General features: G+C 44.8%; 2 protein-coding genes across 2 annotated transcripts; one reads left to right on the top strand and one right to left on the bottom strand.

The window, feature by feature from the left end:
* Nucleotides 1–8,706: 8,706 nt before the first annotated feature.
* LOC126575945 (serine protease 7-like) lies at nt 8,707–10,311 on the top strand. The gene is made up of 4 exons (XM_050236959.1): nt 8,707–9,066; nt 9,139–9,443; nt 9,531–9,808; nt 9,904–10,311. The coding sequence occupies exons 1-4, from the start codon at nt 8,824–8,826 to the stop codon at nt 10,161–10,163; spliced, it is 1,086 nt and encodes a 361-aa protein (XP_050092916.1). The 5' UTR covers nt 8,707–8,823; the 3' UTR covers nt 10,164–10,311.
* Nucleotides 10,312–10,413: 102 nt separating this feature from the next.
* Nucleotides 10,414–12,112, bottom strand: LOC126575733 (CLIP domain-containing serine protease 14D-like). Its single transcript, XM_050236582.1, has 4 exons — nt 11,874–12,112; nt 11,555–11,793; nt 11,188–11,477; nt 10,414–11,112 (listed from the first exon to the last, which is right to left on the bottom strand). The coding sequence occupies exons 1-4, from the start codon at nt 12,090–12,092 to the stop codon at nt 10,781–10,783; spliced, it is 1,080 nt and encodes a 359-aa protein (XP_050092539.1). The 5' UTR covers nt 12,093–12,112; the 3' UTR covers nt 10,414–10,780.
* Nucleotides 12,113–12,595: the final 483 nt, after the last annotated feature.

Below are 12,595 nucleotides of genomic sequence, written 5' to 3'. Positions count from 1 at the left end.
GTTTTGGATCAATCGAAGCAAAACTGACAAAGTTATAGATTTTTTAAAATCCGCGCTTCATACAAGGCTCCATGCAACCCGCTACTTTGAAGAGCGTTTCCCAAAACCAACGTTTTCAAAGTCGGTGCCCGTCGAACCGTAAAAACTACTGGGCTGATCGATTTGAAATTTTTTACACATAACATGTACAGTTTTTGCCAGGTAGCCCCGTCGAGATTTCATTATTTCTTTTAATACTTTTTTTAAAACAATTCTGTAAAGCTGGCAGAATCGCAAAAAGCATAACTTTTTCAACTTCAAAAATCTGCCAAAAATCGAAAAATTAGAATATCAACAAAAACTTACGGGGTTACCTAGATAAACTTATAACCTTTTTAATGAATATCGATTTGTATGTTTCAGATGATCCGTCATGTCGCTACGATGGACACCGAAAAAGTAACTTTTCGTCGACACGCCTACCAAAATTTGATGCCATGGAATAGTTTGTGCATGAATGTTGCTCAAAACTATATCAAATATTCTTCAAAAGGTGTAGAGTAATATGCCGTTTATTTGCATAAATAAAGTTGAATCGTTACGTCACAAAAAATCGTCAAAAATGGGCCTTTTTTTGGCCCGAAAATACCGAAGTCCACCCTTAATGTGACTACGTTAGCACCATTGATTTCGTAGGCTTCATCTAAAACTCTCAGTTCCAAAAGATAAAATGATTTCACGACATCGATGTCCCGTTATCAATTCACCAAAAATGCGATCCCGTGAAAAGCCAAGTGGAACCAGCTGCTGCCACCAGATGCGCTCGAGTGGTGGCGTCACTACAAAAAACCACTTCAACTTCTACCGAACCACGGGTCTGGACCCACGGAGGGGGTGGTCAAAAATGTCGAAACCAAGTATTAGGCATTCCGTCACGACGCGGAAGTTTTGTTCAAACACACAAACCAGACGCCATATCATGGATCCTTTTCGAGGGGGGGACATGGATTTCTTGTATGGTGAGCTGCGATGCCTGGCCGAACCGTATACTGCGCTGCGAAAATACATTTAATTAGCGCTCACAATTACGGGAGGTCTGGCTGGCTGGCTAGAGAGCTGCAAAACATTTCCACAGCACTTCTTCAGGGCGTAACTGTCACCACACTCGCTGACCGAGTTTCGGGAGCGAGTGATAATGAGCTAAACAGTATAGGCGGTCTGGTTTTTAACAGTAAAAACACTCGTGTGGTCCGCCATTTTTGGGCCCTGGGAACAATGTTCCACAGTAACACTGTATGTGCTAGTAATTTGAACTGCAAACGGTGCAGCATCACCCACTTCTGTTTCCATTCTGTTTTCAGTGATACGCTAGAATTGCAAAGAATGTTCATACAAATTTCATTTCGATTTTCCCACGCGATCTCGCCGGATTACCTCGTCGATCGAATTATGATTGCATGAGGGCGAATTCCTGAAACGTATGGTTTTTTATTGATTTTCTCGCATGCAGTATTTACGATTGTTTTTTTTTCGATAACTAGTGTAGTGTTGCAAATAAGTGAATCACATGAAATGGGTTATTTGTTCACTGATTAAACATTTAACTAATTGATTGCTGAGCTTTTCCGACTCTTTTTCCGGAATTTGTGATCTGCAATTGGTGACTGTATTTTGCATTCGCTCCAGATTCGATAAATTGATTTTTATTTCTGTTGCATCAACTGTTGAAGCGATCGTAGCCCTAGATCGTAGTTCAACATTTCACCGAATTTCATCATTCTGTACTCACTTTTTGACAGACCCTGTAGTTGACTTTCTGCCGAGTTGATCCACAGACGACAAGCGAACAGAAGGAGTGAATTGAAATTCCTGTCACATCAATCGTGCATGCTACTGGCCTGTCGCTTGATTCGACAAGATATTATCTCCTCACCCTGTGATGCGTAATTACTTTGAGCTCAGATTTTTAATTAAAACATCCAATGTGGTTGACTGAATGTAATGCGGCTTTTCCAGCTTTTCTCTTCCGTGTCGCTAGAGGCTTACTGCCAGCTGCAAACGTATCTCTGCCGTTCTTTCTGTACCGTTAATGACAGCGATCAGATTATCGAATGGATGCGAGTATTGCTGTGGAATCTTTGTGCTTCGAATGTTGTCAAACCACCCCCGGGGAGGTGGATGTGACACGATCCAATCTCGACCCTTTGAAGAATGCGATATCCTTTGTTGTTCTCGACTGTAGCTCAAGATATTTGCTTCGTAGCTTGTATCATACGAATGGGCATCAGTCAAAGATGCTAGCAGTAGGTTATGAGAATTTTTTTAAATTGTTTACGAATGCATGTGGCTACATAATGGCTCAGAAACCGCGGCAACACAGCCAACACAAGACAATGGGCTAGACCGAGATTCGATAAAAAAAACATCCAAGGCAGAACTGGCAGAGCAGCTGTTGGAATGCTTCATTCCACGATTCGGCGGTCTACGTCCATTAATCTGTTGAATCTTTCACTCAATCTGCTTCTCCTTAAGTTAAATCACCGTCACAAAGGAAAAAAAGAGGGCAAACTGTCGCATAAAGGTTTGATAATTAAGTCTCGAAACGTGCACCAGAAGCCATCCATTTTCATCTCTGCTGCGAGTCTAAATACGATTTGGTGACCGAGCCCGTTAAGTAAAATTAAAAACTGACCTCCGGAAGGGCTACCAAGGGCCCCAGGTCTGTTTGCCACATTACCGGGCAAACGATCGGGGAGAGGGAAGTTAAACGCTGGTGGATTTATGACTCGACTCGGCTCGATGCCACTTTCAGTCAGCCGAAGCAAAACATATCCTTTTCGAGCCCTTGCGATTGTTGCGACCCTTCCCCCTCAAAATGCCCTTCGCCTCCTTTTTGCATCGTAAACGCCTGCTCCTCGATGATGTTCTCGGTTCAAACCGGTTCTACGGGTTTTTTTAGCAACCGAGCACGAAGGAGCAATATTTCCGTCACTCCCTTTACCTTCATTATCATTATCTTTATCACCTGCGTTACCTGCTCTTGCACCGGAGGGAGAAAGTGTGCTGCCCAAACTGTCTGCGAATTAAAAGTAAGTCCAGTCTCGCGCAAGCACAAAGTATATAATACCTCAACAACAAAAAAAATGGGAGAACGAGAAAGAAAATGCTTAATCTCTACACCACGGGAACGCGCGGAGGTTGCCGAAAATCCAAGAACCAAGCGAAAGGGTTGTGCAGCAGCAGCAGCAGCAGCAACCGGAAGCACCGAGAGCGTTCCTTCCATCATCAAATGGACCGGCTAATATAACTTTTATGATTAATCACCTCACTACCTCCCCCTCACCACTCTACCTCCGGTACGCTGCACCAACTCGCTCGTAATTAATCATCCTAATCAAACAACGTTCAGGTTCAACCTTTCGCCATTTCGGCACAAACCGAGAGCCGTGGCGGGGTGGTCGTGGTCGTGGGAAAGCGAAATTTATAACACCTTAAAAATGCAAAATACTTTCTTCGATCTCTCGCTCGAGACGCAAATGCGCCCTTTCTCTGACTGTCCGGAGTGGATCCAATCCGTGAAATATCGTCGTACCCGTTCCAGGAGCACGCAATCCCCAATCAACTGGTAGTGCCTTCTCCTCTAGCCTCAATGACGATGACGATGACGATGACCCCTGCCCATCTTCGTCACCCTGCTCATCGACACCTTCATCGACACCGGGCAACACCTTCCACCTCTCCAGCGGTAGAACTTCCAGCGGGATGATGGCAGCACCACCACCAACAGGATGGCGATTATTTCAGCGGCTGATTAAGTATTAAAATGAGATTTATATTCTTCGGCTGGATAATTAATTAGTTATTGATTAAACATTAATAGCAGGTGAGCTGTGACAGTGTGGCGCAACTAAGGAACGCCCCACCCCGGTAGCTAGCCAGCAAATGGATGGTTGAACTTGTGAATTTAGTAGCAGCTAGTTTGAAGGACGACCGATTTTAAGTTATGAAGCTGTGTTTGGAGTAAGTTCAGTGAACGGAAGGGGATTTTAATTATCCATTTGTTGAAATTTATTGGCAGTAAACTTAGGGGAGCTTTCGAAGTTATCATTATTATTAAAACAGCATCTTTTGGGAGAATTAACGACATTCACTCCCTTGAATGGGCGATTGTTAATTTGTGGCTTTGTTTTGATTATTTTAATCGTTTTCAGTGTCTTACGAATTAAGGTTTTCATGCGCTTTAAGTTATTCATTCCATACGAAATCATTTCAGAAGGTTGAAGCAATCTATTCTATATCCTTGACCGTGCTTTCTAGTTTAAATTAACGTCTTAGCGCCTTAAATTCAACTAACTGTGACATTTAAATGCAATGTTCAACGTAATGTTGCAGGGTACAGGAACTGTCTACTTCATGCCAATTGCGTATCTCAATGATTACAGCTGTGAATCATTCTTTTCACTATCATGCCGTTTCGAAGAAAGCAAATCGCGGCTGCTGTGGCAGTTGTACCGTAGAATCTATCGTACGAAGTAAACGCAATTCCGGATGAAGGCTTTGTGGGGCAGATTTACAAAGTTGAAGACAATACCCCCAAGGCTAAGGAGTGTTAAGTGCATCGCTAAAAGCGTCTGCCAGCACCATCATTTATGCACATGGGCAGAACGGTGATCGTTTCGAAACCATACCCGTGGACAGCAAATGGGATGCGAGCATTCCCCGATCAAAGTGATTAAACTTTGGAATCATTCCAATAAATCATCAATCCTTGCAATAGACCTTGGAATGCCACAGAAGCTCGGTTCTCGAGAAAGCTCCAGAGTGCCGCGTCCAACGCGCTCGCCACATTCTCAATACGTGACATTCCTCGACGGCTCGATGCACCGTTCATGTGCGCCTTTGGACGACGGCTGGAGCTATTTTGATTTCCATTCAGCTCGCATGAGTTGCAGCGCAAAGGGACAAAGGTGTGCATCCGCATTCCTTCCGCACACAAACCGATGCACGCAACATGCAAGATGCTTTGTTTCTCCGAGTTTCCCGCACGAGGTTGGTGACGTTAGCGTCAGACGTAGAACGTATCGCATTCCCGGACCACAAAACCATTCCAAAACTGGCCGGTGCTGAGTTACGATCTGGAAGATGTGTCGGCAAACCGAGACCGAGTCCATTGGATGATGAGATTGTGCCGCCAGCCTTAGCACAAAATGGTTGACTGTCTTCGACCAACAAATGATTTGTCGTGAAGCTCGTGCGGCTCGGATAGAACAGTCGGAATGTTCATGGAACCTAGCGGCATGCCTAGAGAACAACAATATCCGAGTTGTTATTATCCTTTATGATACCGGCACAAGGACCTGGTGGAAGGAATCCTCAGCAATCCGGCATCAAACCGACACCGTAATGCCAACCAACTGTCAATAGATGTCAGCGGCGCCATCCACGCGTTTCCCCGTATAGTCCCCGCGCTCTCTGTGTCTCTCTCAATTTGTCCGTTTCCGTATCTCAAACAACGGATCTCACAAACAAACAACGACGCCACAAACGATGGCGATGGCGCTATAAGAACAGCTGAGCGGCAAGTCTTCTTGGGGTGCCAAAGGATATCGCGTACGCACTGACCGAGCGAAGCATTCCATTTCGCACGTAGCATGCGGTGATTTGTCGATCGACCGTGAGCTCGCACTATGGGACAAATGGGTTCGAGGAAACGTCCAACAGACGGAAAGTTCGGAAAACATAGTGTGCCGCATGTTATTCCCAAAAAGTTACTTCATCTAGTGAAGGCCCATTTCATTAAAACATTATTTACTTCGTACTTTTAAAGTTAGACTAACTCACTAACTCCTTTGCTGCATACCCCGAAGGTGTGCCAGTGTGTACAGCAATCCATGAGCGAACCGCAAGCCATCGCTGTGCAGTGCATGTGGAATGCAGGACAAACGTTTCCTTGCCTCGGGATCCTCAGCTCTGCACCGCCTCTACCCGTTGGTGGGGCTTCCGATGGCGAGAAATTGTTATTTTCAGCGTCATGATTTTATATTATTCATGCGAATGTGATGATTTATGTGCCAAAGATACTAAAAGTTATGCCAGCATAATTTATGCGCCCGAATCGGTGACCGCGTGGTGCCGGTCGAGGGAAGCGAGACGAGAGGTTTTTAGCTCGTTCGCTCTCGAGCACAGCCTGGCTGACTGTTAGGCTGGGTACAGGAATTTGCCGCTTTTCCCGGAACATGAGAGGCTATAAATGACATGCCCTGGTGAGGTGCCGCTAAGAAGGGAACCGTTTTAAGCATCAGCACCGTCCCCCCCGGGGGGCCCGGTCTCAAAAACTATGTCAATTGGGAAAACGGAATTCAATTGACGGCATTTATCCGGTTGTCCCATTGTTTGCGGCTCGGTAAGTGGTCCGTATGCACTTTCAGCCCAAGAGCGGAGAAGACTTCCTCTTCTGCCGAGGGCAACACTCTGCCGGACTGCCAGTAAGTGCCGACTGCCGATGCCTCTAGACCGAGGGCTGAGAAACGGTCACTAAGAAGTGGCGAACGACGCGAATGTGAGCGACGTCATTCGCTCTCGGTCGAGAAAGAAGAAAAAAACACGTTGAGCATTGTTCGCATTGTAAAATGTCGCTTCGTCAGGGGATGCTTTATGACGCATTGCAGTCTGCCTCTGGCCGGGAGAGGCCTGGGAGGGGGTGTATGGCGTCAGGACGGCTGCAGTTTACTAGAACATCTCCACGCAACAACGCGAAATGGTCGCTCGTTTTGGAATGGACGATGAAGCGATATCGATAAAAAATTTACGACCCAAAAACCACTGAATGGATGGCAAGCAAACCGACCCAGCACTGCAGAGTGGCCGGGAATGAATTTAAATATTTGAACAATAGAACATGATGGCCGAGATCATTGTTAGCTTTGGATTATTGTCTGGATGATGAGTACTAAGGGTGGAAGCCAAGCTGCCGAAGTGCTTAGATTTGGAAGATTGCTTGAACATTATTCCGTCACTCTATTCAATAGTTAATGTGGTTGGAAACGTTGGTGTAAGCTTCAGTTAAAAGTATGAACTACAGCCTAGGCGAAACTACATTGACTTATCAGTGTATTATTTAACGTACGTTAATTGAAGGTAAACCAACATATTCTTCCTGCAGATTTTTCAAATCAAATTCATGAAAAAAATTAGCGAAAGTGTTCGAAAATTCACAAGTAGTTAGTTTAGGATGTTTTTTATGCTATAATGGACACATAATTTTAAACATTGATTTAAGAAAAAATACTTCCAATTTGCTATCGAGACCATATTACTTAGCTACGGTTTATGGCGGTTAAACAAAACTTTAAATTGATTAGTTAGGTCGATGAAACAAAAATTACAAATGCTTAATTCAATAAAAAAATGTGTAAAATCTAATTGCAAAAAAACGTTCGCTCCTCCCTTAACTAAACGAGAAGCATTAATCTATGATGTGGGAATCGTTTGGTTAAAGACATTAAAGTGACAATCGCGATGGATGTAGCAATGCATAATGGAACTGGCATGCCGGCATGAATTACACCCGTTCACCAGTGGACGCTACATTGGTTCGCTCGTGCAACACGAAATTCCACTAGCACCAACACGATATGCTACTCATTACCGGTCCACCTGCGCGCTGTAAACCCGATATCCTCTAACTACATCGCTCCTGCTGCTGGTGGCCACAACAAAACACGAACATATTTTCAAAACGTGTTGAAACGGACACATTCCTCTCCGATAATTTATGCCGCGCCAGATGTGAGCTGACCTCATTCCAACTTTATTAATTCAATAACAAATTATCTAGCAATAAACACATTATTATAGCGTGGCCGACCCGGTAAATGCCTGGTGAACCCCCCCCCCCCGCCCCCCCGGCTGGGTATGAGCTCCCCACGCCGATGCACTACATTTTAGATTTTCCCATATTTTCCCCACCACCAAAGCTGCGGCACAAACCGACGCGCACCAATCCAACCCTGACCGCAATCGCTTAATCCAGGCGAACGGAACGGGCTTACCATTACTTTTGCCGCCGCGATGCATGCCAACCATCTAATTGAAGGCTGCGCGCTGGCCGGGGAAATTGGTCTATTTGGGAAATTCTGTGTTTTTTTTTTTCTTTTTTCAAACATAAACCTCAACCGGCTGGAGTGAACGCGGGACAGGAAGAAAGGAAGGAATCTAAACTATTGCCCTGCCGCAGACGCAGCATAATCAGAGATTGGACTGTGCGGGGCGTAAAATCGGTCACGAGCTTTGGGATTGGGGTTGGCAAAATGCAAAATATGTTAACGCTTACGTAACATTGATCTACGCGAGCTAGCTTTATCCTGTTGGAGGGGTGCTAGGCCGAGAAATTAATGTCATAAAATGGAATTCAATCCAAAACCGAATATTGGACGAAGATTGGGATGAAGGTAGGTTGCTGGTGCTTTTAATATGGCATGTGGGATGCATTGTCTGAATGCTGTAAAACAAGGAAATAATTTCCGAATTTCTACGCCAGAGTGATAAAACAAACACGACCTAAACAGTCATCTGGTCTGTAGACTTTAGACCACTGGTGGCACTAGCGCACTCGTTCGGACCTTATCGCAATCGTAACTGAGGGCTGGATTGCAATGCGCTTGGATTGCGCTCACTGACGCTAATTTTTAGGGGCGTCAATCGATTTCCAGTACCGATAGATCAGAAGTATTTTTAACTTCCACCCTCGTCAGGAAACCACTCAGTGGATGCTAGGCATCGGTGAAAGTGATATCGCAGTCGTTGAACATCGCTGTAACTGCGGAGTGATCCAGTTGGTACGCGATGACCGTAATACTCTACGCCGTAGCCCTCCTGCTGTTGAGGGGCGTTAGCGAATGTAGCTGTTATCGCATTAAACGCAATACTAACTGCGGTAATGGTCGACAACAGGGCCAGTGCGTTCCGCTATCCGATTGTAGAGAATTTCCTGAGCTTTTAGAAAGGTCTATTATCACGCAAAACGAGGAAAACTTAATCAAATCACGTATAAGTGCTTGTAACAGTTCTAGTTCAACTGTTCTGCTAGTGAGTGGCCGTGATTTCGTGATTGATCTGTGCTTTAAACACGGTTGATTCTACAGCTGTGTTTTTTTTCAGTATTGCTGCTTCAATCCTATCATTACGACCACGCCCATCCGGACTACGGAAAGCACCACCGTAAAATTCCAGCGGATCATTAGTGCCTTTACACCTACCGAGACCACCAGTTCTAAGCCCTCGATTAAGAAATATGCATCTTACGTCCCAAAAATGTGTGGTATTCATACGGCGCAGAGCGCTACATTCGGTTGGACGGTGTTGATCGGAACGGGCCACTTTTACCGCCGATGCATTGGAACCCTGATCAATGATGGGTTCGTTCTGACGGCGGCCCATTGTGTCTATGAAGTGAAACCGAATAAGTAAGTCTGGCCGGACACTGCAACCGTTCTGGTGCCTCATAATGGTCAAAAACACATAATGAAATGAGGTGCTGTTCTCTTCTGCAGTGTCACTTTGTTTTTTGGATCGATAAAGGTGGAGGAGTTGCCCCAATGTGCCAGTGAGAATTATCGCTGCCAGGAGACGCGTGCCGAAAAATTCTGGATACACGATGATTACAATGACACCACCAACACCTTCAACGTAGCACTCATCAAAACAACGCTGGACATGAGACACTATTCGATGCAATTCATTAATCCGATTTGTCTTCCGCTCAACACAACAGACGATGATACTGATCCAGCGAAGCGGCACATCTTACGTCCGCTTATCTACGGTACAAGTAAGTCGATGAAACCTAATGATCGTACGATCGTCCGTGGTGATCGAATTGCTAATGAGATTGGTTTGGCGCTTCTCCGGCGCTTGTGTTGATAGGTAACGAATTGCAGGAGGCATGCGGATACTCGGGGGCACCAATCGTTGTGATTGATAGCTTTAAGCTGTATCATGTCGTCGGAGTGGCCAATCACCCCGTGGAGTGTGATCGGAAAAGGGTGAAGCGTGACGCAACACCAGCCATGGAGTATGTGGATTGGATACTTTCCATTCTAACGGAGGGAAAGGAACATATGGACCCATGGAAAACGGAAAACCAGACACAACAGCAAGGCAGAGATCGATATATAACTCCGTAAATACAACCTGTGGCCATGGAGTGGCTCCACCCTCACGATAACGCTCTTGCCGGAACGTCCCAGATGCTGGTTTCATGCTTACATTGGAGTAGCACAGATCAGTCATTGCCCATGTCAAGCAGAATACCGTGCTGCTTCCAAAATATAACCAACTCAAATAACGAAAATCAGGATTATTCGTATTTTTTATTTCCTTTATCGAACCAAATGCCATGAACTGTACCGTTCATGTACTGCGATCAGGTTGAGACGGTTGAGGATCACTCGGTCGAGCACTTTGGCGAGTCCAAACAGCATGCCGAGTGGAATGCTTTGGCGCCTTTCACGGTTTCGGATGAGCGCGAGTCACTGCCGCTTGCACTGCTCCATAATGATCCAGATCCAGACATTTCCTTTTGCCGCAGCCAGTGGAATGAATCCGGTATGCTCCTTTTCTTCATCCTTTTCTTCGCACACGTTTATCAATTACTGGTTAACGTGAAGCGTTGCTTCGTTGCCGTTCAATAATTTAACAAAACAACGAATTAAAAAAATATGTTCTATTGAGCGGCTCTTGTCCGCTACCAAAGGGTGACGTTCGTTTATTGAGTCCTCCCATGAGTCAGAGTCCCCTCCGATCACCCGTAATGATTTTCGATTTTCTCTACGATCCAATCTCCATCACGTACAAACGATGTGGAAATTACAGGGTACGTATTAGACAATCCACTATTTTCCTGGATACCAAAACTAACCAATCCCACCATAAACCAAACTTCATTTTGACGATACAACAGAGGAGACCCGGAGAATCCGCCAAATGCGTTGTGGCCCGATACGCTACTTGTACAAATACTGCGCTCATCAATAACAAAAGAATGTTTCTCAGTCTCTGACTTCATTTCGTCTCGGCAATAGATCAATGGAACGTATTCAAGATGCACTACCTGCTTGATTGATGTAGTTTTTCCTAGTAGTAGAAACGAAAGTACATAGGACCATAAGTATTTTCCAAGCACTTCTGGCAACATTTTCGTATGCTCACCATGAATATTCGTCCCCCAGCCGTAGGTTCTCAAGGTTCTATAATGCGATAGATATGCTTCGAAGTGTTTTGCAGACGGAATGCAGACGGGCTTCGGAGAGTTTGGCAAGGAGAAGTCAACTGGTTCATTCAGTCGTATCAACGCAATATCGTGGGCCTTGGTTGTCGTATTATAATCTTCATGAATGATGATATCATTCTTTTGCACCTCGTCGGAGGATCCGTCAGGATATTTGAGGCCATCATCATGAGTATAGTTCAGATTAGATGCACCGATGTAAACAAAACACCTTCCAAGAACACAAGAAATGTTCCAACAATTATGTTTGATATATAGATATTGAGTCGTACGGTTATTGCAACTTACCGATCAACATCCAGCACACAATGAGCAGCTGTGAGTACATGCTTAGCGGTAATCAGGCTGCCGCTACATGTTTTACTCATTGTCGCATCTTCTTTAAAACAGTTTAAAAACGCGATGAACGATGATGCATCAGGGTACGTTCCGTTGTGGCCGTATCTAGCACCCAGTCGATCTTGGAGACATTCCGGTGCAACCACGGCTTTCTTTTTTATGATATTTTCCATTGCGCAGCACACGGTCTGTTTTTGCGAAATCAAACGGAACAACATAATGAGCGACCTGTTTGACAAACCTCTTTAAACCAAATATACGATCTTACGTTTTTAATGCTTTGGCAGGTACGGATAACCGAATTTAATGCTGCCAGTTCACTACTTGATTTGAAATTTTTGCTTAAAAATCCCTGCCATTTACTGCACTCACTCAACGGAACGCATGAAGCTTCACCGTGGCCGGCCAATTCACATGCCAACCCCCATGCTACCCGAGGCAGCATAAGCGCGGCAACTATCGAAACAATACCGTAGCACAATCTCATGGTTGTACGCGTCACTAGAACTGACCACCAACTGCTGAAGCTGTTCTCGGTGGAACGCGAATAAATAGGCGTCGCTAGGATAGATAACTGGCGAGCTTACTCGATAACAGCTTTGCGTTTATCAATAGCAATTATACCACATGGCTTAGAATGAACGCCTCCGAATGGCAAATAAAATCCTAACCACCAGTATTAGCAGCATAGGGTATTAATGTTTGAAGAAAATGCCTGTTTCGTTCGTTTCATTCAATCAACTACCAATTGCTTAAAGCACCTGGCGTTTTTGCTACGCCTGCCAGTGAACATAAATTCATTAATCATAGAGCAATACTTCCATTGTATCCAGTCATCAAGATACCAAAGACATTACCAAGCTCATGGTGATATACTAAAGGGGCGGATAGCAAAATATCTTCCAACCGTTTTTCTTGGTGATATGCGTTCTACTTTCATATTGTGATGTCTGTTTTTTTCTTTTCAGCTTACTGTAAGGAAATTTCGCT

The sequence above is a fragment of the Anopheles aquasalis genome, chromosome 3 (assembly GCF_943734665.1).
Source record: "Anopheles aquasalis chromosome 3, idAnoAquaMG_Q_19, whole genome shotgun sequence".
Lineage (NCBI taxonomy): Eukaryota > Metazoa > Arthropoda > Insecta > Diptera > Culicidae > Anopheles > Anopheles aquasalis.
Note: the sequence above shows the minus strand (reverse complement) of the source record. Positions and strands in the feature narration are given on the sequence as shown.